Source organism: Vanellus vanellus, assembly GCF_965231255.1.
Source record: "Vanellus vanellus genome assembly, chromosome: 10".
NCBI lineage: Eukaryota > Metazoa > Chordata > Aves > Charadriiformes > Charadriidae > Vanellus > Vanellus vanellus.
In genome coordinates, this window is record NC_138915.1 from 9,186,385 (window position 1) to 9,213,017 (window position 26,633).

The 26,633-nt window shown below is 36.3% G+C and overlaps 1 protein-coding gene across 1 annotated transcript in view; it reads right to left on the reverse strand.

Moving 5' to 3' along the window:
* The window catches only part of MTMR1 (myotubularin related protein 1), a 38,701-nt gene that overhangs the window by 5,886 nt on the left and 6,182 nt on the right, over positions 1-26,633 (reverse strand). Inside the window, exons 4-15 of the mRNA XM_082488121.1 lie at positions 23,309-23,384; positions 22,328-22,422; positions 22,005-22,112; positions 21,484-21,585; positions 20,695-20,778; positions 19,896-20,045; positions 18,956-19,144; positions 18,279-18,464; positions 14,954-15,160; positions 14,057-14,149; positions 8,998-9,111; positions 7,437-7,613 (exon numbers count right to left, since the gene is read on the reverse strand). Of these exons, the coding sequence (XP_082344247.1) occupies positions 7,437-7,613; positions 8,998-9,111; positions 14,057-14,149; positions 14,954-15,160; positions 18,279-18,464; positions 18,956-19,144; positions 19,896-20,045; positions 20,695-20,778; positions 21,484-21,585; positions 22,005-22,112; positions 22,328-22,422; positions 23,309-23,384 (1,581 nt within the window). The remainder of the gene's footprint in view (positions 1-7,436; positions 7,614-8,997; positions 9,112-14,056; positions 14,150-14,953; positions 15,161-18,278; positions 18,465-18,955; positions 19,145-19,895; positions 20,046-20,694; positions 20,779-21,483; positions 21,586-22,004; positions 22,113-22,327; positions 22,423-23,308; positions 23,385-26,633) is intronic.

Below are 26,633 nucleotides of genomic sequence, written 5' to 3' on the forward strand. Positions count from 1 at the left end.
CCCTTGAAGTGTATATTTGCACAGCACAAGTAGTGTCTCCATGGCAAGCTTTTATTACGGTCTTGTTAAGAAATCGTATAATTGATTTGACTGAGATGAATTTGTTGGGAGTCTGACAGCAGTTATACGGCATTCCACTTTCTCATCCTGCCTCTCAAATTAGGAGTGGAAGCTCAAAAAGATGACTCTGGACCCACCACCCAGCTGCATTCAAGTTATTTTTTGCTGCTTTACTCCACTGTGTCGATACCAGATTTTCAGGAAAGTGTGCATCCTTTCCTTTGTAACACCATCTTCCCAGAGTGTTGCTGCAGTAATGCTGCTAGGCAACACCCGGCCACGACAGCCAGGTCCCCATCATCTCTGCCCATACTCTGGGGAAAGCAAAGACCTACTTCTGCTGCACAAGAGGAGCCTACACAGATGAAACCTAACCCACCAGTGCATCTGCAGTTTTGTTGGGCCGGAAAATTGGCTAGGCCATTGCTTATTAGGTATTCAGGATGTTTTTCGCATGTTACTTAAACTATTAGCTCAGTGTGCTGTAAACCAATACATTTCATTTCAGTTATTTAACAAAATATTCCATTAAAAAATAAAGTAGAAGCATAAAGGTGAATGTACCACATTTTAACAGATTTTGGTGGGTTTTGGTGGGTAGCCAATTCTGCCATTTGGCTATTTATAAGAAATAAAATTAGATTTCTCTAATTACATAAAATTTACTAAAAGCAGAATAGAAGTTCATCAATCCAAAAACAAAATTGGCATTTACAACTACTATAGCTAGCAATACAATCCAAGCAGGGACTTGGTAAATATTTGATAATCCAAGTAAGGAATGTGTCAGCAGCACTAAGTGGTGGGGATAAATCCGTGCCCGAATCCTTGGGAAGTCTGACCTTGCTCCAGGCATTGACCAAAAGCTGGCCCTGTAAAAGCTGGAGAAGAATTTACCTGCAACATCTCAAGCAGATTTTTCACTGTTGTTTTTTTTTCTTTTAATTGCTACTGTAATATTGACTCAGAAACTAAGAAGAATAACAATTCACATTTTTGCCCATTTCAATATTATTTTAAGTTTCCAGCCCAACTTGTCTGCATCAAGCCACGATTAAACTTAGGATCTCATCCCCCTCCTCATACAATCTATTTACCTATTTCTACCTTCCCTTGCACTTCTTCCCTGCTCCTTGCTTCCTCTCCCTTCCCTTCCTTACCTATGATATTGCCCGTTGCCCTGTCTCTCCAGAGAGTTTCCTCTCTCTGGTACGAGCAGCCTCTTTTCCCTGTAAGACTTGATACGATTCCCCCACTGCTAGTGATACTTGCAATATTTGAAAGCCTGCCCCCAACCAGTAAAATACAGCAAACTAATCAGTTAAAATGGATGGCGTTTTATTTTCCCTATTAGGTAGCTTTGCTGCCTATTTGATTCAAAAGCAGATACTTTTCCTACACTTTAAAGATAAGGTACCTGCTCCCTATAATGAGCTGAAAAATACTTAGAACACTGCTAAAGAATCATTCTTTATTGCTTAAAATACCATTGATATGAAACCATTTTTTAAACTGAATTATCCATATGTACATCAAAAGCAGAACCTGGTGTACTGTAACTCTCAGAACACGCCACTTCACAGCTATAATAAATTATTCCTGCTGGGTGAGGACTTGAGGAAAGATAAGGTTTTTTAATTATATCCACACAGAAACTACAATTATGCTATACAATATACATACTACAACACATAAAAACATCTAGACATAAGACAGCTTCATTTCCTAAAAAATTCAAACCTTCCTCTTCACAGAATTAGTACAGTTCACTTTCAGTATTGATTTTCAGGTTTTCATTCCCAAGTAATCCTTCAGAATTCTGGAGTGCTTTTGGATAGCAAAATTTGTCAACACAAGGATAGGTATAAAAGAAATTATAATAGCTACTCACTTATAGTACCGCCAAGTCTTAATTGGATGGATATCTACGGTGTATTACTGTACTAGCTCAAGGACAGTCATTCACATGAAAATCGTTCAACAGTGAATGCATTTTGTCTTGTTCAGCGAGTATACTTTATCTATTTTAGCAACAGGGAAGAAAGGCTGCAGAGGAAAAGGGTTATTTTAAATTCATTGCTTGACTTAAGACACTAGGTTTTTCAAAAACCTACTCTGGGCATTGAAAAGACAACAATATCTTTCACTTGAGCTTTTTGTTCCTCCTCATGAAGAGCTGGAACTCACAGACTTGCTTTTAAAACCTAGTTAACGGTATACTCGGAGAAAAAGGAAATCTCAAATGATGAAAACACCAGTTTTCAATAATAATCAATACTTCCACACTTATTGTAGTGGTATGCCCCTGGGAAACCAAGTAGAAGCCCCTGGCCTTCTGGAAAAGCAATGACTAGCAAACAGAAATTACGAATTACTATGATGGTGGAACTGGAACAGAGATTTTTGCAAACAACTGCACAGATTTCCAGACTCGGGAGACTCTACACTCTACAAGCTGATGCCATTGCTTTGTAAAACCTACAGCCCGTTTACATTTAGACATCTGATAGAGCAATGCTTTGAGTGCTTGCTCTTCAAAATATGTTGGCAACTCCAAAAATGAAGATTATTTGTACATTACTAGTTTCTCCCTTTATGTGCATGTTCTGATGCTATGCTCATTACAGTATAACAGTCTTGGTTTTTTCTTAAATAAATACAGATTCTTTCAGCACACAGGATAAGCAGTTAGTCTTTATTTTCTTCTGTATCAATTGAATGCTGAGTTTTATCTGCAGATAAAAGTTACCAGCAGTAAATCGGACTGGAAATCTTGACTCAGACACCCAGACAGAGAGAAACTATCAGGTACTGTAAGAAACTTGCCTTGTCTCACAAGAAACTCTGAGGTAAACGCAGGGATGAAATCTCCTTAGCTATGGCAACACTCAGCTACCTAACCCACAAGGCGATTTGTTCTCCTGACATCTCCTGACATCTCATTCTTTCATGCAAAAGGATGGACCCAAGACCATGGATCGTGGACCAGCGATGCCAGGCATTTCCATAGCTGTATGATGGCTTTGTCCTGCCACAAAATGGTCTTAAATCATCTGTATGAACTTTGAAAATAGTACAACCAATGCCAACGTGCTCAGAGAGGAAAATGCCAGGCAACTTGACTGAAGTATAAATCATACGAACACCCCATGTGCCAGACGGTAAGGCCTATCCTACTATGTGCAGGATAAAGCATCTCAGAAACGTTTTCCAGTTTATTCTCAACAATTTTTCCAGTGATGCTTAGCGTCTTATTTGTTCTTTAAATATGCAATATTTTGCATTTATTGACACTGAAGTTCAGCTGACATCTAATCACTCAACTGTTCAACACATCAAATCCTTCTACAATTCTATATTCAGCATATAAAAAGCAGCAATCATTGTAACCTATTTATATGCTTTCCAGATCATTTCTGTATCTACTGAACAAGCAGTTATTTATTCCTACCTTTTCCTTTCTTTTTTTTTTTTTAAGACAGCTGTTAACCTATGAACAGACTTTCCCTGGCTTTTCATGGAAGCCCAGAAGACTGCCTTTAACAGATGATCCCATTCCAGTAGCTGAGTTGAATTTCTAGGTTATAGATGGTGCCAGCCTTATATTCTGGATGAAAGTCCGTACACGCAAAGAAAAGAATGGATTTGAAAAACTTATGGGGATTCCTATGATATTATCTCTAGCACAGCGGCCACATTTCCAGAACACAGCTTGAAGAAAAATTTAAAAAAACACAATAAAAATAAAACCAGTTTAAGCCCTATACTCCAAGGGTTAAAATGTTGTTACCCAGAAGGCACAAAACCAACTAAACATATCATAATGGACTATGTAAATGTTATGACTAAAATACATTCTTTTCCTTGCCTCTCACATAGGAAGGCACAGCTTGAATTGAAAGACCAGAACTTTTACTCATGCTCCACACATATGAATGATAAGAGTATATATTTCAAAAATACTGCAGAAGTCGTATTCAGGAAAATCATTTGTTATGTTCTCCCCACCTTCCAAAGTTGCCCAAGCAGATAACTAACTAACAGCCAGATAACTAACAGCCAGAACTCCTCAAGCCAGTGTAAAGAAGAGGTCTGAATGACTACACAGGAAAGCAAAGAGAAATATATGACATTAAATGAAAAAATTCAAAGGCATCATACAATCTTATCTATTCCAGACTAGCAGGGTCTAGTCCAGCGGTAGGTACTCAAAGTGCACACACCTCTGTATGAGAGAATGAAAAGAGCTTATCTTCCACATGCCACATACAAATACACATTTCTCAACCCAAGGAAAGGGCAAATCTGAAAAAACCCTCGTCTCAGTCAATGAACTCAAATAAGATAGGACTAAAATCTATCTAATTTTCTTGGGACAAGAAGTCAATAATGATGTAACACCTCCAAACTGAAACTGAGGAACGTTTTATTTCACTTAAGAATTAGAATGACATTGCTGAAGCACAGTTTAGCAAAAAGAGAATCTACAAGAGATGTCCATGTTTAACCTAGAATTTTCCACAATGTTCACTTCTCGGACACTCGAGCTTTGAACCCTGTGAAGGAGACTGTGTGTCACCTAATTGCACAGAATCCATTGCAATACAGCTGTAACCCTAAATCAAGGCTCTTGATGCAAATAAACACCATCAAAACCACCAATTCAGCCATCCACAAAACTTAGGTAGAACTTAAGATGTATAATTGTAAGCAATCTTCTCTTTACAGAACATAAGAATAACTCTGAACTCTGTATTTCCTAGTGCCATGACGAATATGATCAGACCTTACTGTATTGTTAGAGGTCTGATGAGACAGACATTTGAAGACAGAGCACAACAAAGCAAAAATAAATGCTTATATCCAGGTAGCATTCAGTAATTTTCAAATTAAAAAAAATTAAAGGTGATGTATGCACGTTCCCAAAAGAAAAGTCAATGAAGTGCAATGACTAACTCCTCAGTCCATTTAAAAATTCAACCCTCACTCACTAATAAAGGTGAAATTAGAAAACCTAAAATATTGCCTCAAACCAAAAATTACGCTTTCATTCCTCTCCCATAATATAAAGATGGTTGATAAAGGGTATCAAACATCCATTCTGATTATATTAAAGGACTATTCTTCATCTTCCCTTAAACTCATGCAATCAGGCTTTTCTCCTTTTTGCTGAGCTCCTAGAAAACAATAAACATTTTCTAGTTTCCTAAAGAAGTTTTTGAAGCTGATAAAACAGTAGGTGAGGCTCCCTTGAATTGCTGTTCATCAGAAAGCCCTTCATTAACATTAAATATTTAACTTTCTCTTATTCCAGTTGAAAAACAAAAGAACCACATTAAAAGTTATTAAACAAAACCACCTTTTCTCAGTAGGCGGAGATGCCCATTCTTTTAATAAATCCACTGATTGTTTAAGAAATCTTTTCACTAAAGATAAGTGAAGACCTGCTGGGCGTAGCAATGGTGATTGTTTTTTTTGCTGTTACTGAAAGAGTCTGAATGTTAGTGAATTGGCTAACGGGGTGTGAAACTAGACAATACAAATACAGAAGAGAGCAAACTCAGTATATTGTGATTACAAGGACTGTTATTTACTTGTTTGCATGAGTTTGTGCTTTCATAATTAGATTGGAGAACACAATTCTGCAACAAAAAACTGTAATTTCTGCAGCAAATTTATCCAAGTAGATGTGAAACACTTCTGAATATTTCTCACAAATACCACGCAGATTCAGGACAGAGACCAGAAGAAAGGCATGATATATCTTCGCAAGACAAAGCTAATGTGGTAGTTCTAAAAAGTCAAAACAGTTGCATTGGTTCTTCAAGAAAAAAAGGTGGTAGTAAAGTTAAAGCAGTTACCAGGATCATCAAATTTTGTTACCTTCAAGCTGCTGATTTGAGGGACCTGTTCTGAAAGACCAGTGAAGATCAATGATCCACACGGGCCAGAGGCCTGAGTGCTCTCCAACAGAGAGGCAGGGAGCAGAGCTTCCCACTAAGTATACGGCAGTTCTGGTATTTTCTCATTATGTCATCTCTTCCTCACCCTCACCTCTTTTGGACCAGGACTAGCTTCCATGTGTATTCACAAAGCCTGCTTGCTTTCAGGGCCTATAGATCTCAAAACTGACACTGCAGCAGGTCGATTATACTAGAATGTGCATAAAGCACACGAGTGTTTTTTGGCAAACAGGCTAGGGGAAAGATGATATTTTGGTAAAAAGCAGTTGACAATTTTACTTTAAAACCATAAAGATTAAAATACACCACCTTTCAAGTTTTAACACATGGCTAACACCTAACAGGTACCTAACAGTCACTGAACTACCTCAACCAAAACAGAAGTAGCAAGGGAAACAAAGCGGCTCAGAGGAAGCCCCTCAGTGAGAAAGCAAGCAATCCAGACTACCAGGACCTTAAAAGGTATTTCTCAGATGCCTGGACTTCTACCAGTGCACTGTCCTTGAAACTTGCCTTGGAACACCGTCTTTTACAACAGCCTCTGACTTGTGGGTGTCTAATAAATTTGAAACTCATGTCTCATTCTAACTGCTAGAAGATGAAAGCAGCTTTCGAGCACTCACTTAATACAGGTAATTTATCATAATATGCTTGGGGGTACCTTGGAAAGTTACCTTAATAGAGAGATGGTTTAGCACCCTCAGATATATTATAGTTGTGACACAAACTGAATGTTCTTTCTTCAGACTTCTAAGCACGAGAGCATATGGAGTATTTGTCTGACGAATTTAGAGATTTATCTGAATAGCAGACATTACTTATAAGAACAAATACTGGATGAATCAAGTAGCATGTATAGGGAGCTTTTAATCTTTAACATGCCAGCTTGAAACCGTAAAGGTCAATTGAAAACAAGCATCTATGTGATGCTAAGTTTAGAGCGCCTACAAAATGAGTCAGCACGTAGTCCGATTCTTTCAAAAAAATGCTGCTATATTTTATATCATTGTTGGTAAAGGGCAAAACACAATTAAAAACAAAGGTATCCTAAACTCTACAAGAACGGTAAGACAACAAAAGTATTAAAAAGTATTACAGAGTATTCTAGAAGTGTTATAAAAATAATCTTCTGACAACAAAGCCTACTAATCTGTTCCCCTATACAAGCCAATAAAGCGACACTGTAACTCCCTATTCTACTGGTGACTTTAATGAAAACATCATTTTACCAAGTTTGAACACATCCCGCATCTTCGTCAAGAAAATCACCTTTTCCCCATTCAGCTGAAATACATGCAAATGACGAGTACTTTTGAAATTAAATGCTGCATTTGACACTATAAAAAAAAACAACATTTTTTTTAAATCTCTGTGCTCTTCATTAAAACAAAAAAGTCTTGTGAAAGCTCATACCTGTGGCCGCATCCTTGGGTTCCACCTGACGTAGTAGTTCACCCATAGTTCCAAATGGTTCAGACTGGCGACAGGATACAGGACATGGTTTTCGTAGTTTACATAGAAAGGATTTGTGAACTCATCTAACTGGCTGTTTATGTAGGACCACAGCGATATAGTCTTTGTGCTTACCTCCTGATTGAAAAAAAAAAAAAAAATTAGTTGTATGGACTGCAAAACCTTAAAACATAAGGTTAATATCTACATACCAGTAATTTTCTCTGTGAAATTTACCTTATTTACTACAAAATTGCAAGCACTCTGAGAACACTGCCAGTAGCTGATCATTAAACAGCCTTAAAACTTTACCAAGACATTTGAATGCTTGTTCTGGTCCAAGGCTGAGAAAGGACATTCAGGCATATTATTTTCAGAGACACTAAGGTCTAGTTGAGTAAAAGCAAGCTGTACTGCTCGTCATTTACAGCAACGTTAACAGCTACTTAAATACATGGTTACACACTGACCAACCAAAAAAAAATAAAATAAAATTAGCTTTGACAAGAAAAACAGTGAAGAGATACGTAGTTTGGAAGATCCAAAAAAGCATCTGTGAAAAATAATTATTCAATTCTTCCACTCACACTATTTGTTCCTATCAATTGATACTATGATTTAAAATGCCTATTTTATCTTTATTTGCACTTCTGAAAGTTGTATTATTCTAAATGTAATCAGCATAATCATGGTTAGATCAAAGATTGGAAATCTGAACTTACATCAGATTCATCTTGCAATTTTACACTCCCTCAGTGTTGTAAAGCATGTGTTTCTACTACCGCTGTGTCTTAAATTGCATTTCTTTATTGAGAATCGGCTCTGACTATTCATTTATGAAAGCAAGCTGTCTGGAAACCCTGCATTTGCTGAGAACATGTTATTCAGCTCCATCTTGTGGTATTTACATGCAAGTTTTTCCCTACAGAAGCAGAAGAGACAAACCAAAAAAATAGCAAAGCTAAATATAGCAAGGAATTGTTACTTGATTTAAAAAATATGAAGTATTAAAACCAACAAAGCCAAAAGTAAGCAAAAGTGCACTTGGAATATTAACAAACTTTAATTTTTTTTTCCAAACTCAAAGTATTTCATTGAGTCCTAGCTTCATTCATTTAGATATTTTAAATTTCCATATGTTTCAACCATAAGTTCCATCTAATTATGTCCTCAAGTGACCTGCAAAGCTATTCATAGGAGTTCCTCTGGAAACAGAGCAAGAAATGCCAATATAATTTGATAATGATTATTCAAAATTGTCTATGCTGGCTAGAAATATCTGAAAGAGGACTTTCTAAAACCCTCAAATCCCTGAACAGATAATAATTAAAGAAAAATCAGTGCCACCTCATTTAATAGCAGGGCATTCCATACATATTTCTCATACCATGAAATTTCATGTCCACATTGTCTTTTAAGACTATGTGACAAATATATCCAAAACCACAACTTAGATGTTCTTAGGTCTTGTATTCTAAGCCTTTTCAACAAATTAAGTATGTGTATTACACTTACTATTTACCTCTTTTAATCTCTCTTTTTCACAGTTGCATAAGAAAGTTCCAAAGAGACAACTATAAAGGTGATCCAGAATAGTGATCAAGAATAACTCATTGAATTCAAAGGCGGCGGGAAACTGAAATAAAAAATTGATAAAATTACTTTAAAATTTATTTTAAGGAAGAAACTCAGACATAAGAAATAACCAAAAGATTCAGGTAAGATTTTTTTTCTCATTTAGTGATTATTTTCAGCAAAACTCAGCAATTTCAGTAACTCCCACTGCAATAATACATTTCACCTACAGACTTCTTTATAAATACTCTTCAGAGACAACCCTTACATCCATTATGCAAGTATATTACAATACAAACATAGAAACGTTCGCTCATGACAAATTGGTGACACAAAGCAAGCCATTTTAAGGACGTCTAACAGTATTGTGTTCTAACCCACCCCAAACCACCTTCAACATATGCTTTATTTCTCTTGTTACAGGACAATAAATCATTTGGGGGGAAAGGAAGATTCTGACATTTAAGAGTTTTATTTCCTATTTTAACATGTAATAAATTGGATAATAAAGACTAGTGCACGTAAATGTGCTTAACATATATTTAAAATGTTTCTTTGACCTTCTATCCAAGTAAGTTACTTTTCTCCATTTCACCCCTTGAGTTTACCACCAGCCTTTAATCCCTCTTCTTTTATATTGGAAAGTAAATACTGTACACTGAAATGAAAGAACCGTTATTCCACTGAGCACCACTAGGTATTTTATTCACAAGTAGAGGTTACCTGATACATTCTGGGAAAAAGAGTTAGAAATTTGAAAACACTCAAAATGTTTAAGATATATCTTAATCTGTAGTGCTCTAAAACCATAAAGGAAGAAATTAATGCAAACCGCATGGGCTGCTACCTATTCAGATGGAAAAGGTCCTTCTTCAATCAAATTTTATGATAGGACTAGACATGGCAACTGCTTGATGTGTCAAAATAACTTTGCATTCAGTATGACAAGGGTCTCAAACACAGATACAGAATGGTAAACATTTAGGAGAAAAAAAAAAATTAGAAGACTGAAGGAAAATTTAAGAAGTAGCATTTATCTCATTACCATGAAAGAGATGTTATAAGAGACTAATTTTCAGGACAAATGAAACAAATTTTGTTCATTCCCACTAAAGGAGTAAATCTTTACAGAAAGCCAAAATGCAAAGTTACAGATCTATAAGGAAGAATTTCCTGGTGTGTGGAGAAATCTCAAGCAAAGATTTCAGATCTGAAGAAAGCAGCAGACTGGTTTCTGTTATGTGCCACTGAAGAATAGTGAACACCTTGGCACAAGTGATTCAAGAGCTACTTTAAATAAATAAAAAAAAAGACGACAAGCATAGCTAGGAGGAATAACACAGCAGTTGGGACTGCGGATGAACTAGCTGATCCAGAAATTCCTCTTCAGTGTCATCTGTGATTTACGAAGGGCAAATGTTTATTCATGTTGAAAGTAAAGAGTTGAGTAACACACAATGGGTGTGCTGATATTAAATCCAGAAAGATCTAAGTTTTAATGTTCTTTTAAAAGAAAATTGATTTAAGTCAAACACTGCAAACACATCCTCTTTCCAGACTTCTCAAGCTAAGATATTCCAACTTTCGACTGAAAATTTTGAGTAAGAAAATTATCAATATCGTGGCTCACAGACTGAAAAGGAGCCTTTCTTCTTCTGACTCTGCTATGGATTACGCACTGTTCACCAGCACGGTGTGCTCACACCAGAACTGCTCTCTCAAATCCCTGGTTTGTTTTCAATCACCTAGCCATTTGTTTTCATAAAACATATAGGAACTTAAGATTATCAAATTCTCTTTTTCAGTCATGTTCAAAAGTTATCACTTACAGCACTTCCTTCTCTCTAGGAAATCATGACAAAACTCAATTACAATACAATGCTGTTAACAACACAGCTATGATTTTACAAAAGTACGAATGGAACTCGAGAAGCAGGTGTGCTAAACCAAGTCAGGAGAAAATTCAGTGGGTCCCAGACCTCAATCTCCTGCATCTAGCCCAAAGCAGCAATCAGATACAGAGAGCAAAAATAATTTACAAAGGATAAAAATGATATTTGGAAATAACTTTGAAGACAAAGCCTCTCCTAAAGGGACTCTCTTTAACTGAAAGCACTTAATGGGCCTTGTCACATTAGGGTTCTGTGTTGTGACGGGTCCATACTAATCAGATGGATGCTGACATGGCCCCTATTCCAATCCAGTGAAGCATATTCAAAATTCCATACATCAGTGGTTGCACTCCAACTAATTTATTAATAAGTGATAGCACTTTATTGAAACCCTGTCTTTGGATACAAGAGTTGTACTGTTGGAGCTGATGTATCAAGACTGTAAAGCTTCTATTACTGCTGCTGAAAAAGCACTGACCTAAAAATGCTTTCCTCTGTAGTTCCAAGCCCATTAGCGTCTGTTTGAAGATTCAGGTGGAAAAATTCCCCAAATGAAAATTTACTTCTTGTCAAACCCACTAATTGTGAGAGGACACATGGGTCATTAAAATCTCCTACTTGATGCTGCTGGAGTTGTTGGGGATTTTTGTAAAGGAGGTATTTAAAAGAATTCTCTTGTTTAAAAGTGACGATGCCAAGTGGCATCTGATTCAGATGCAAAATAAACTTGCTGTTTAATCAAGGAACTTGTTCTGTACTACAGTAACATTTAAAGCTGAAACATTTTGTGTAACAGCTTTACGATTGTGGAAATGGACTGAATCAGGGTGACTGAACACGAGATATCATAACAGAGTACACTACTGAAACTATTGAAAAACGCCTCTGGCAACAGATGAGATTGCAAAGATGCAACTTTCTACCAACTTTAAACATACCTTCCTCTTCTGTGGGTACTGTGCATGAAAGGCAGAAAGCTACTATTTGAGCTGCAATGCTGCATGCAAATTTTAGTTTTGTTTCATTTTTAACAGGGCATCAGTATTTCATCAGATCACGTGTGGCCTTTCCAATTTTACATCTGCTATTCAAAATCACCAGAATTTACCAACAGAGGAGGGAAATCACTTCACCATACGTTTTTTATTAAAATCTGATATCAATGTACTTCTCTCAAGTTCTCTTTTACTGAATTTTTGTGTCATGAAGACCATAAAAAAACAAGGGAAAATACAAGGCTGTCAAGGGTTAAGTTTCATTGTCTGATGCTATCTGGAAATTTGTATCTTAGTGGGAAGTTAGAGATTCTCTCACGGTATTAAGCTGACTGTTTTAAGAATGTAATTCTCAGAACCCAAAAGAGAAAATTGGCTTGCTTTGAGCCCATGCCCAAACGCGAGCCCTGACACCCTTCCACAGTCATTAACACTTATTTGAGCTTTGGAACATTTCACATAAGTTTACCATGGATTCTAAAACATGAAACTAGCACCGTTTTATGAGCAAGTGATCTATAGAAGGATAAAACAGACTCCTGATTTTCATATAGCCATGTCAAGCAATTTTCTTCAAACCTATTTTCTAGGTGTTGAAGTCAACTAAAAAATAAAAATAAGAGGGCAAGAACCCTCCAAGAATGACGCTTTCAACTTTTTTCCTGATGAAACATTAATGATTTTTCAATGTCACTGCTGTTCGTGAATTTCAGAACAGTTTCTGGATCCAGGTTTTGAACAGATGTGGTATTGGCAAAATGTTTCACAGTTTCCCCCCAGCCCCTCGTCCCTTTTTTTTTTTTTAAACTAGAGGGAACTAAACTGTTTATAGCAAGAAATAGGAGGCAGCAAGGGAGATCACAAAAATAGAAGAGGCTGCTCTCAATTAAGGATCTCCCCAGAGGACTTTTGTTCCTACCAGGTGTTTAGAACTGCTTCTCTTTGCTATTGTTATTAGCTTTCCTCTGAGAAAGGGGCAGAATTTTTCATTTATTTTCTCCAGCCATACTAAACAGCACATTAATGCTGAAATGTAGATACACGGAAAGAGAAAGTCTTCAAAGGACTCTGGAGAAGGGCCCAGTATTACAGCAGGGAACTTTCATAAAGCACCAACGACAACTGTTTTGAATACAAGTTTTGGAAACTATGACGTAAGTTTTTAAGAACCACGTTCAGAACAAGAAGACTAAGGTAAGAGATCTGGGAGTGCTAGCCTCATGTGGAACCAGACTGTTACCCTCCTCTCTTCAAAACAAATCACATACTATACAGACTTCAGTACAATAGCTTTTACTGTAAAAGCACAAATCTATGTTAGGCTTCAAGGAGGCAAAAATAAGAGAGAAAAAAAAAATAAAGAAGGAGCCAAGCACTTCTAATTTACTTGGAAATAAAGCCTTCATGTGGACCACCTATTTCAGTAACCCCACTGAAGAACAGCAATATAAAAGCTCAGAAAAATCTTAAGTTTACGTTCGTGGAGGGACAAATAAGGAAAATGAAGGTTAAAGCCATCCTATAATTTAACGTATTAAGAGGAAAAAAAAGATAATTTTAGTATTTTGATAGATTAAATATCACTGGTTTCAAAGATCTCCCCTGATCCAGAGGTAAAAGCAGTGCTGGAAGTAAGAAAATTTATCTGAGAATAGGCTTTTATGTTAGAAATGCTGTCCTGTATGCATAATGATGTCAACAGTAACTTGCATTTCACATTTGAGACACATATAGAAGAACCCTCTCCTCCCCTCTGTTCACAATCAGCCTGGATTTTTGCCATTTCTTAAGGACAATATAAATCCATATGGACATTTACTCCACCAGTGAATATGCAATGCAAATAATGTATCTCATCAATAACCCTCATTTATGTAATCAGAGAATCCTTTGAAAAGCTTGTTTTAAAAAAAAAAAAATTTGGTTTCAAGTCAATACTTCTACTCTAGCTCCCTGTTCCTCACTTTGAGCAAAAAGTTTCCCTGTGTATGCACGGTGCAGCCATAGCCCGACCAACCTCAGGAAAACATGCTCTGCAAAGGAATGTGTTCTCCTATATGAATTACGTTTCCAAGATAAAGACTGAGACCTCATAGAAATATACTCATAAGCGTCTTACCTGCTTTGTCATTTGCCAAACACAGTCGATGAACTGAAGGAAAATGGGAGATCTGTCTGCATCAGCGTGATCATCATCTCCGTGTCCTACTCGCTGAAAGTCAAAACAAACTTTTAATTTCGGTCTAGTGTATTTACAGTACCATCTCAACACTTTAAACCTGAGTAACTCTTAAATATGTTCCAGTGGTGGACAAGACAAGCAAATCTTTCATAACGCTAACCTGCATTTTTCAACTACTAAAAATGCATCCCGATATTCACTTACGGACATGCCTTTGCTGGAAAGACACTTGGTCACCAAAGCTGTGCCAGTTGTTTCCCCATCTTTCAGTGCACAGCCATTTATTTCTACCAGTGGGTCAAACCGGTATGTATTTACTAAGACTGTACTGAAACACCGATTATTCCATATGCACCTGCCGTAATTATATGTCATTTCTCCTAAACCATCTTGAGTCAGAGCCCACAAAATGTCGTAATAATTTATGTCCTAATTCCCCACTAGCCCATGTGTTAAATAAACACTTCAACCTTAAATCAGAGTAATGGTTCCAGCAATTTTACCTTCTAGACACCTTAATTGTTTTCCTTGTTTTTCCATTCATAAGATTGTTAAAGATGAAGCAATATGTTACAATCCCTCTTCCTCATAAAAAAGTCATGTGATTTTTTTTGACCATTATGTTCAAGCCACTTAATTCTTATTTATTTTATATTATACCTCACACACATATTTCCTGTTAAAAATGAACAGGTCACAATTCTCTGACACACACTGTTAAAAGAAGGACACCCGAGAAAATAACTAAAACGCAGCAGAGTACTGTGAGAAAAAATGCTATTTAAAATAAAAGTCTTGAAGGTGAAAAACTGTACACTAAATCTTTCAGCTTACCATTGCAAATCGGTGTCCAAAACTTATCCATTCTTTCTCTATAAGAACTTCAAACCCCTTGATAGTTCTGTAATAGCTGTCCAGCATAAGCATAGCTAACGCAGTGAGCTGTGCAGTTCGATCCCAACCATCGCTGCAATGTACCACCACAGATGTTTTACCAGATTCAATTTTATCAGCAATTCTTACTGCTCCAGCAAGAAGCATCTTAAATAAACAAAAATAAATAAACAAGCATATTAAATACTACCCAAAACTCTACCAAAAAAAAAGTTATAATTTTATACTCTTAAGGTTTTTAAACTTTACATTCTAAAATTTCAGATTAATTACATAATCATCTCGACAGCATTGCTTTAAATTAGAGCCTTCCAAATGGTGGTATGCATACTCCTAGGGGTACAAAAACCGCGTGCACTCTGTTATCCAGGAGAGAGTTCTTACCAGTTCTCTATTATTAGTAGCAAGTAGCAAAAGAACCTGGGAATCCCTCCTCTAAATTAAATCAGAAATTCTGTATCATGATGAAAAGACACAAATACTGTAACCTATTCCAAAGGCTGAAGGTTCTATGTTTTCAAAGTTCATTTTAACAGTAATCAATCACTCTCTGTTCCTCAGCTTTCAGTTCTCAACTACTAAGTTTAGAGAAAGGGACAAACTATCCAGCTAATCTAAATCAAAACACAACCCCCCAAAACCCAGAAAGCCCTGGTTGAGAGTCTGTGCTGATTTGTTGGTGCATGACGTATACATTGTATTCAACCCATAAGCAGACCTTTAATAGAGTGGATTCAGAAGCATGCTGGAGAGCAAAGGATAGAAATGGTACAGGACTAAGATCACCTGTGTGAACTTGTTACTCTTCTCCCCCACAAGAAAACCCTCTCTTGTTCTCTTACGCCGCTCTGTAGTTTTTTAAAAACTTGAATAATCTCTCTCCTGTGAAGATTTGTCTCTCTAACATGACCTATCATGGCACTGAAAAATATGTGAAAAAAACCAACCACTAGAATAGAACCACAGATGAAATTCCTATTCTGCATTCCAACATCAGAAAATGGAATCTTGCAAAATACTTGCATTTTTCCCTTCCCAGGCATGTAAAAACATCTTCTGGGAAGTAGGAAAGCCAGCATCCACTGGAGAAGCTGTGCACAAGACCAGTCTTCAAAGCTATTTCAAGAATCACGCATTAGAGACAATTTTCATTGATTATATCTTTCACTGATCATATCTTTTATGGTAAAACTGAAGGATGACAGGATGCAAATATCAGGAAACAACACAAAAGCTTCTATGGGAGAATAGAGCTTCTGGTCTCAACTAGTTAATTGCTAATTACTTCAGTTACAAAGCTCTACTGCACTAAGAAAGTGCAAATATTAAAACAGTTTGGTCTTCAATAAGAAGAGAAACTAACCTATATAACGTACAGGTATGCAATAGCTTGCTCTAAACTGTCCTAAAGAGAACACAGGTGACAGAGGAGTACAGCTGAAATTAAAAGGACAGAACAGATACAGGCAATAAGCAGAGAACGGGAGACAGAAAATAGAGCTACTACTAATTCAGTAAGTATCTGTGAAGTAGGTGAAGCATTTTATTCTACTTCAGACAAAAGCCTTTAGAAAACAGCTTCCTCCACAAACTATTATTATTGTTTATAGAAGTTTCAAAACGTAGCAACTATCACAGTATTTCAGTTGGGGTTCCTCATGCATAACTGGCTTTGGATTGGTTTAGAAAATGAGAATTGGTTTAAAAATAATTAATAGCACAAGTTCTACCCTGAAAGACAGAAAATATCCCAGAGGGGATGAGGAAACGTCCTGGCTGTGCAAAAAGCAACGAATGACTCTACTCCTGTTGTTACTACTGTCTTCACACAGACAGAACGCTACTGGTGCCTCCCCAGACGCTCCTGGACCATCTTCAAAGTGTTGTGGGTGCCCAGTGCTAGGAAGGTGAACTTCCAGTAATGCATCGCATTAAACTGGGACATAATCATGCTGGTCTGAACCCAGAAAACATAAGATGTATTAGCGTAAAGCTGTGGATTTGTTAATTGCTATTACAAGCCAAATCAAACAGGCAAGGAAGGCAAGCAATTCTTGGATAAAAGCACAGGGAGAACTACCAACACTTAACACAGTAATAGCAGCTTTTAAGAAATCAGGCCGCAGCTTGTGCTGTCAATACCATAATGTGAAGTATCACGTAAGGAGGGACAGATTCGTGAAGAAAGTTACATGTGTATCAACTCTTTAAAATAATTTACATGAAATTTCAAATTGCTGTGCTATTGTCATCTGTGCAACAGTGGTATCAAGGTCCACTTCTGACACTGTCTGAGCCCAGGAACCCCACTTAAGTCAATCTCCATCAAAGGTGACAGCTGGTCTAAACACTTTTTAAAGGTCCACTTTTAAACACAGACTATTTTTATTAAGGCCAGGCTAATAAGAAAAGGTTTCCAGATACTCAAATTCCAAAAGCTGTTTGAAATAGTCCAACTTCAAGAGAACAAGAAAATTACACTGTTCCCAAAAGATCATTAAATTTGTTTAATTCTTAATTTAAGTGTTTGCTCCCTCTACTGGTTCTCCTGCAGCATTTAGCAAACACTAGTTAATAGAAGAGTAAAACTAATGAACAATCCCAAACGTGTTTTGCATGAGTGACATTTGAGCCAGTTGCTAATAAAACAAATTCCACTCCATCCATATTCATCATAAACAGGGGAGTGAATGTGGTAATGAAATAATCTATTCAAAAAGCATTTCAGAGGTTAGTGAAACAGACTGTAAAACTGAGTATGGTAGTGATTTATTTTAATATTATGTTAAATAATGGAGCAGATTATAACCCAGTAGAGCACTGACTATAAACAGCCCATGAAAATGTAGGTGCCCGACACATGATCACTGACATTGCACTAAAGGAGGGAAGGATGAGAAAGACTGCAGAATTTACAGTCAAGTCCTTTTGGCAGTTGTTCAAATATAATCTGAAGTTCCCAGGGCATTCTTCCAAAAAGCAGGGATAACCCTGGACTGCTCACAAACATTCCCTCTCAAGAAAGCAAAACAATGTCCAACGCTCACTACGATACTGTGCTATCAGGAATTAACTCATTACCTACCAATACATAAAACTGGAAATACAAAGTTATTATGGAATGCTTAAAAAGCTTTTTTACAAGATTATCCTGATCAAAACAACATGCTTAAATCTAGACATTATTTTAATAATATTTTCAGACATGCAAGTTAAAAACATGGCTTAAAAAAACAATCGATTATTCTAATCAAAAGTATTTTACCCTTATATATTCCAGCCAATGTGTGGAGTCCACATTTGATAACCACCGAGTCTCATCAATCGTAGGATAAACTATTTCTTTAAGTTTACGCAGGGATTCTCTCATTACGTGTATATTATGAATTTCCAGAAAGACCAGCTCTGCATTTGGGTAGGCACTTTCACTTTCATATCCTCCACCTTTTGCCTGTCAATCAAAAAGTAAAAACAGACGAAGAAAGAACATGTACAGGACTTCAGTATAAGGTCAAGAGAGTTATTTTGGTCAGGTTTCAGGATTTTCAGAGAGAAAAGGGTTATTTTAGCACTAATAAAAACACATTTTTGACTTTTACTTTTCTAAGAAGCACTAGGGTATTTTTTTTACATGAAAGAAATTCTAATTGTAATAGGCTATGTTTGATAATGCATCCATATACCTTCCCCTTTTTACTACTGAAACCTTTAATCTTCTGTGGGCTTTACTGCATCATTTCTCACCTATGTCTTCATGCTGCCTTCAATTCCTGTTGGCCTTTCCATAATGATAGAAGCAACTTACCTTCCTTACCATGCCCTCGTTAGCGAACCTTTCTTATCTATTTTTAACATCAAATTCTCCTCATCCTCATCTCTTACTCAATCTTCAGCCTGGTAATAAAGATAGAACTACTAACGCTAGTTATGATACCAACCTACCTTGTTTGTATCTGCAACACTATTCTGTCTGGCATCAAAGATGATAAGTTTATGTGACTGAGCATTGGCATCCATTATTGTCTGCAAATATTTTTCATCTTCTTTGCAACGCTTATCATTTGGGCCTACCGATGGCTGACTGCATCGTGTTATTGTTGCTTGGCTCTCAGGATGAATCCAGGACAACACCTGGAATAAAAGAAAATTATTTCAGTTTATTACACTACTATAAAAGCAGCAGGCCAGAGTGCAATTAGGTAAACACACTGCCCACATGACATTACTTCCTGGCAAATCAACAAATGCAAATTTAAGTACAAGCTGATGCAAAACCATATCAACAGCACACTAGCACTGCTCATCCCAAATCTGAGCTTGAAACACAGAGTGATTCTAAACATCTTAGCTTTTATTTCTAATAAAAATTATGCCTGCTACTGCATCATACTAATTAGAAAACAAAAAGAACAATGGAGGAAGAAAAACTGCTTCCATATGGAAGTCTATAGACCTGTACACTACCTTGCTAAGCGGATCAAAAGCATGAAAACTGTCATCATATTTAAAGGGATTCTTATACTACCTGAAAAATCTGTCTGTTCTCAAGAAAATCACTATGGCTGTAACACATTCCACATCAAATCAGAACATAAGCTAATATGTAAATTAGCATCAGATGAAGTATTAACTCTGAACAAAAATGTACTACATGGCACAATAACCAAGCAAATAGACTCGCAGTTGTGTTGCTCTCCTCAGTTCTAAACCCATCAAGCCTATGTCTTCTTTTTTTGCTCCGACACCCGCCCCCCCCCCCGCTTTCAGGAAGGAAGCCAGCCCACTGTTATTTTAAAAAAAAAAGCCGAAAAAGAACTCTGATAATTGCTTATAAGCTGCAGATTTGAAGAGCGCTTATATCTCCTTGTAAACTTTCACTTACTGGAACTCTGCCTTTTGCTCTAAATGCTGCCACTTTTGAGAGGTCATCATCCTTTACACTGGTTGGCACAACAAGAATAGCAGGATATGTATCACAAAGCTCATAGGTGCTGTTAATTTTGGATATTTTCCAACTCTCATTGGGCAAGCCCTGTATGAAAGCAAAACATTTTTATATTTTTCAGGTTAGAGCTTTACGTATCTGAGTTTGGGGTGACAAAAATTTTTATATGCTACGTACTTTTTTGAGAAAAGTGTGCCCACATTTTTCTTTTAAATAAGCTATAAACTTTAGGTCTTCGTATTGAACCATAAACCAAACCACTGAAAGTCTTTCCTATTTATTACCTTTAAAAATGATGTGCAAAATAACTATCTGAATAGGTTGCACACTCAGGTAAAAAGTGATCATACAGTGAAATAAAAATACTTTTGCAACTAGGAAACTGTATATTTACACTAACAAACCATAGTTACTCTTCTGTTTAATGCTGTTTATTCAAATCCAAATTTTTATAAAGCCTATATTTCCTAGAAACAGCACTTGGAAAAGTGGATTTAAGAATGCATGTTAAGACAGACCAATCTGGTCAAGTACTCAGCACCTGTTATCTCAACTTTAGCAAGCACTCAACACTCTCAAAGACAGGCATTTTATTACCTAAACACGAGATCTAGACAGTGTCTGTATGTAGCTAGAGATGAAAATTTTGAGTTTTCTTTAATATTTTTTTTCTTGTTTAAATGGCTGTGGGGGAGATGGAGAAAAAAATAATACACCAAGTACTTATATAACTTACCTGCCTCTTATATTCTGCCATTGGATCATACACTTTCCAGCCATTAACAGCAAACTTTTCTTTATAACTGAATGCAAAAAGAGGCTAAAGAAAACAAAGCGAAGGCATAAATTACCATCTGATGGTTTATATGCACAATAAGCTCCAAAACAGTGAGCCTTGTAATACTTCAAATGTAGCATTTCTAAAACTCTTTAACAGCAGCCATAAAACCTTCAGTCAAGACTGGACAATGCTGTGCTAGAAAGAAAATGCAAGACAGTTTCCTCCTTCGAGTATAATTAACAAAACAAGATAGGAAACAGCCAGAGAGAGTTAAGTTACTTGCTTGTGATCATAGAACACATCCATGGCAAAGTGAGGACAGAACAGTGGTGTCCTACCTCCCAACCAGTTCCTTACCCGTACAAGCAAATCAAATAGCATTCTGCACCTAACTAGTAATAAGACTAATTGTACCTATTTGTTATTTTAGACAGCACTTCTAGACTGAATTACCTACTGCAGAAAATAAGAGTCAATACATACATATTTTTAATCAGTAACATTAGGCAAATCCAGATCTCAAGGGTTATGTACAAATTGACTAACTTCACTGATAGCAGGACAGAGCATAATGTTTTATAAATTAATGCAAAAAGGTAACAGGGTCAGAGTAGTTTGCGTGCTCTGTAACAGATTCTATGAATCTACATTACAATGTTTGTTATACAGCCCTTGTACTTCCCCGACTATACTTTCCAAAAAGAGAAGAGCTGGTGACAGCCTTCTCTACATCTTATGACTTACCAGCCCGTTAGAAACAGGAAATGCGCGTGTTACAAGGTTTTCAAAAATCTCCAATCTGTTTTGCTCTTCCTGTTTATAGGCCAGCCGCAAGTTTCTCATATCCTGTCAGAAATAAGTCACACTATTTTACTCTATGATAAATTAAAAAAAAAAAAAGCAATTATAAGAAATTTGATTGAAGGAAGGCATATATGTAACACTAAGTCACTGACATAATCTAACCCACATTAGAACAGAGTTCTGTAAGTGTTCATATCAGATGACTAGGATCTTCATCAGAGTTGCTAGACATCATAAAAATAGCTAATTTTCCTTTGAATTTACTCTTGGGACAAAAGGCAGAAGTTTTTAAGACTGCAAGTATTGTAAGAGGAATTGAAATACATTATCTAAATGAAGCAGGGTTCAAATACGGGGAACTGATGAGACAGAAAACCAGCACATTTGCAGCATGCAGATTCCTCTTCCAGGAAAATAAAATGAAAATACTTTACTATGAATAAATCTCTACCATGCCATACCTTGCAAACTATTTCTATACCACATGAGTTGTCTCCGTGGCTCTGTACTCCAATTTTTTCAACTCTACTTATGACTCCAAGGGGAACATCAACAACAAAAGGTGGATCCTGAAATTTGTATATAAAACAAATGAACTTCGTTACATTAGGAGGAACACAAACTAATATTATTCATGTATGTTTCACTAAAGTCAGCTATAATTCCTGTTTAAGAGATTGCTGTGGAACATGACACTTCACTTACACCAAATTTGTCACTTTCTGAAATCTACTTCAGCAACATTCCTACCTGAAACAGTATGCAGATAAATGGGAAGTCTTACCCTCTCAACACTTTTGATATACATTCTGAAGTCCGTCACTGTTAGCGTACCACTGACTGCTCCCATAAATGGACAGATATACATAACATCTTTAGCTGGAAAACAGACCAATTAAAGCTTTGGTTTACTATTATAGACATTTGTTCCATAAAAATCTATTTCTATTTTAAAATAGCAAGATTTTTGCAGTTCCATAAGATTTGGATGCTTGACCTCTATAGGAAAGCCTACTCTTCAAATGCTGTCAGGACTGAGAGAGCTGTCTTTATGTCAACAATGAAACCAACCACATTTCTCAGTCCCACTGCTGCTCAGCAACTACTGAGCAACCGGGGCTGGGCTCAGCTAGCATGTGCTGCAGTAAGGGCCGGCAGGTAATCAAGCTCCCTGCTGGTACTCTCAGCTGCAGGCGGCTCCGGTCCCTGCCCTGAGGTGTAACGCACCCACACTCACCTCAGGGAGAGAGCATCCAAGTGGGCAATTACTGACGTGTACGCAACTGACCTCCAACTGATTCAGTTACACGCCCACATCTTCGTTTTCACTTTTCTTTGAAAGAGCTAGTATTCTTTCCTAGCCAAGTACTGTACTGCTCACGCAGAGCTTGTCGTCACAGGCCAAAGTGAAATAAATCTCATTAAGCACTGTTCCATAACTTCATCTTCTTTGCTATCACAATTTTTAAGCTTTTGAGTCTACAAAGTATCCTTAGCATCTCCAAGCAGAAATACAACCCACGCACCTATATAGAACAAACTAGTCTTTGAAAAAAAAAGATTTATCTATATGGAGCAAGTCATCCTCTGGAACTGATTTCTCCTTCCTACATTTGGATTTAAAAGACAAAAGAAATCCACATCAAATCAGCTAATCTAAAGTGGCATTGAATTAAAATAATGAAAGTCAAAAGGGAATAATATTCTGTTTTTAAATAGATAAACTAGTGATTTAATAGTATTCAGTACTCAATAGTATGCTTACCAATAACTTTGATTGATTCCCCAGGAAAAAGTGGAGCCTCTTCCATCTGTGCTAGTTTGTTTCCATCCCGCAGTGCCTGGCAGAAATCCAAAACCATGAGTAAATCTCACTTTCCATCTGTACTACATCGATACATTTTGATGCAAAGTGCTTTTACTACCAGACTACTGGAACACAAGAAGTGTATCTTTTTTTACAAGGCACAACTGTATTCAACAGTACCATATTAAAAAAACAAACACACACAAAACTCAGTATTATAAATATTACACAGACATACATGTTAGTAACATATCAGTAATAAAGCATTTATGCAACAATTAGTTTCACATGCTAGCTACACACAGCATACAAAAATATGAACAATAAGATCAGCCAAAATTTGTAATTAATAATTTGTTAGTCTTTTGCTAAATGCAGGTGTTATTTTGGGTATTTTATCTACTTGAGAACATTTTAGAGCTCTTATTATTTTTTTTCTATTCTTAATGTTGTTTATTTAATATCTGAGTATTTTAATCTGAGAGAATTATATGGCAGATGCTTTATTTATTTAACATTTTAACTTTGTATTTTTGATAGCAAGAAGCCAGAAGCACCCCACGATGCTCTATTTCAATCAATACCCTACTGAGAGCGCCCACAGGTTATGGAAGAGGTCCATTACAGGAATTTCGGATCCAGGTCAGATTAAGAATGAAGTAATAATGAAACACAGAAGAACAAAAAGCAATTTAAAAATAAGGGCTAGTTCCATAAATTTGCATTTAGGTAAACGGCTTCATTCCTGAATGATACAAGGTTGATCCTTTGGGTCCTTCCTTGGCGGCTAAGATTTACAATGTATGAAAGATTTTAATGAAGAATAAAAGGGTTCATGGGACTTTTAAGGACCATGTGAGAAAGTGATCTCTCTCAGATAAACATGATGGGATATTAAGGTTTTAATTTTTTACATCCTGAAGTGAGAATAAATATAATGAGCTATGTTACAGTAAACAAATAACTCTTCCCTTGTATTACAGCTCTGATCCGCATACAAATAATTGGTAGGATCCGTCTGCCTCCAAACAAATTACCCTAAGCCCTCATTAATAAATAACTTCTAAAGATATTTAAATTAATCTCTGGCTTTAGATTTTCTTGGAAACTAACATAACATAATAATATTCAGCACCAAATTGCAAAAGAAGATGATGTGTCAAGAATTAGCCAATACTTACAAACTTGAAAGGATGGATGGATGCGCTCTGTCAGATAGGGGCTTATGCGCAGTATTACATTCTAGACTACATGACATTACATGAAAACCCTACCTAGCACATAACCAGTTACCACACTAAATGCTTTCTATGGATTCTCTTGCATGAGAAATATAAGATTTCTATGTACTGTACAAGTACAGTACCTTGCTACACAGTTAAATGAATGAAAGATGCGTAAAACTTGCCACCTGATCAGGTTCTGCTTCAGAATGATAGCCATTGTGTCCATCCTGAATCTCCTGCATTGCATGAGGCAGCAGTAGGGCAAGAGAGAAGTAACAGGAAAAAACATGCAGACAACAGGTGAAAGGACAGAATCTTTTCTTTTCTGTTTGCCTTTTTCTTTCTTTCCTTAAAAAGACAGCATATACTTTAACTCCAGTTTAGCTATTCAAAATCTCCCACTCCTTGCACAAACTACTTCCCACAGAAAGGAATCCAAGGCATTAGCACTATCCTTTTAATGTTCTTTGGCACAACACTAAATGAAAAATTTACTCCCTTTTTCACAAAAGAGTCAGTGCTGGTAGATAAGAACATAAAAGTATGCACTGTCTTTTTAAGACAAACAATCTTATAGTGAAGAAAATTAATTCCAAGTACGCCACATGCTTATCAATAGAAGAAACTGAGTACAGCTTGCAATGGTAGCATTAGGGGAAAACTCATGCAGTCTTTCAAGGAAATAATAGGTTGACATCAAATAGAAGTATCTAGACAATTTAAAAAATGCTTTACTGTGTAAATCACGTATTAATTGAACTTTCAGTTTTATGGTTTCACATATTTTTCCAGCAACTTCTGTGTTGTTGCTGGAAACCTAGTCAGTAACTTTACAGAACCTAAACTACTCCTCGTAGCATAATATGCAAACAAATCACATTTTTATGTTAATTTATTTTTGCATCATATTGGCAGCAAATCCTGAATATTAATTAAATCTCTTTAATAAGCATAAGGTCCCTCTGCACTCCAGAGAGAAGCACAAATGTCATAGGATCATATGAAGTAATAATTTTAATACGTTCAGCCAAATTTGTTCTTCCATCTTCTTTCTTTATTAACTGGAGAGAAGTTCTGTTCATGATAGTCTATTATTCCCACTTCACACGCAAAGAACTTCTCACTTGACAGACTGTAAAACTAGTCTCAGTCTAAATTTACAAATGTTTGCTAAAGTCAATTTTTCTTTTTACAGTATTTCTACAGAACTCTCAAAAAAGAAAAACTTAGAAGAAGGACTTCAGATATCTTCAGATAACTTGAGCTCGACAAAGAGTTTAAGAAGTTATAATTAATTAAAAAACCCTTTCAAATTATAAAGGACTCTTAACATTTATGTATGGGTGGAATTCTTTTAAATAGAAATTACTTAAATTTCAGACCATAAAAATGTTGTTTCTGAAATTAAAGCAAAATAAATATTGTGATATCTAGAAGAAAACAAGAAGGACAACGAGCAAATACACCAAAAGATTTTAAGTAACTGAAAGAGAGAGAAGCACAGCAGATCATTCAAAGATCAAAGACTTTACAAAGAACTATGAAAAACTGAAAAAAAACAGTCAATTTTCGTTATTCAACCCAGACCAACTATTTGAAGAGCTATCTATTTTAAAAAAAAAAAGATCAACTTGTGGATTTGTATGGTTGGACTAAACACATCGTTTTCAAATATGTAAACAAGGGATAAGAAAAAGAAATCATTCAGACTTCATCTCTTGGTTTGAGACTAACAAGAACTCTTTGTTTGAATAAAAGCATTGGACACATTTCATGAACAATGTCAACACACTATCCAGATCATTTCTCACTCCATAAATGTTACTAAGAGAGAGGGACAAGAAAACAAGGCATGCTCTTTTTATATCTCCAATGAACAATTGGCAAGACCTAGTCTCAAAATTATCATTAAAAAGATGCAGGTCATTGCACTAGTGTCTAACTTCAAACCAAACTCTCAGTCCTACTACAGGGCGGTAACAATTAAGGTAAAACATGTACAAAGGCAAGCATGAATCGGTACCTTATTTAAACAGCATAGACAAAGACATAACGCT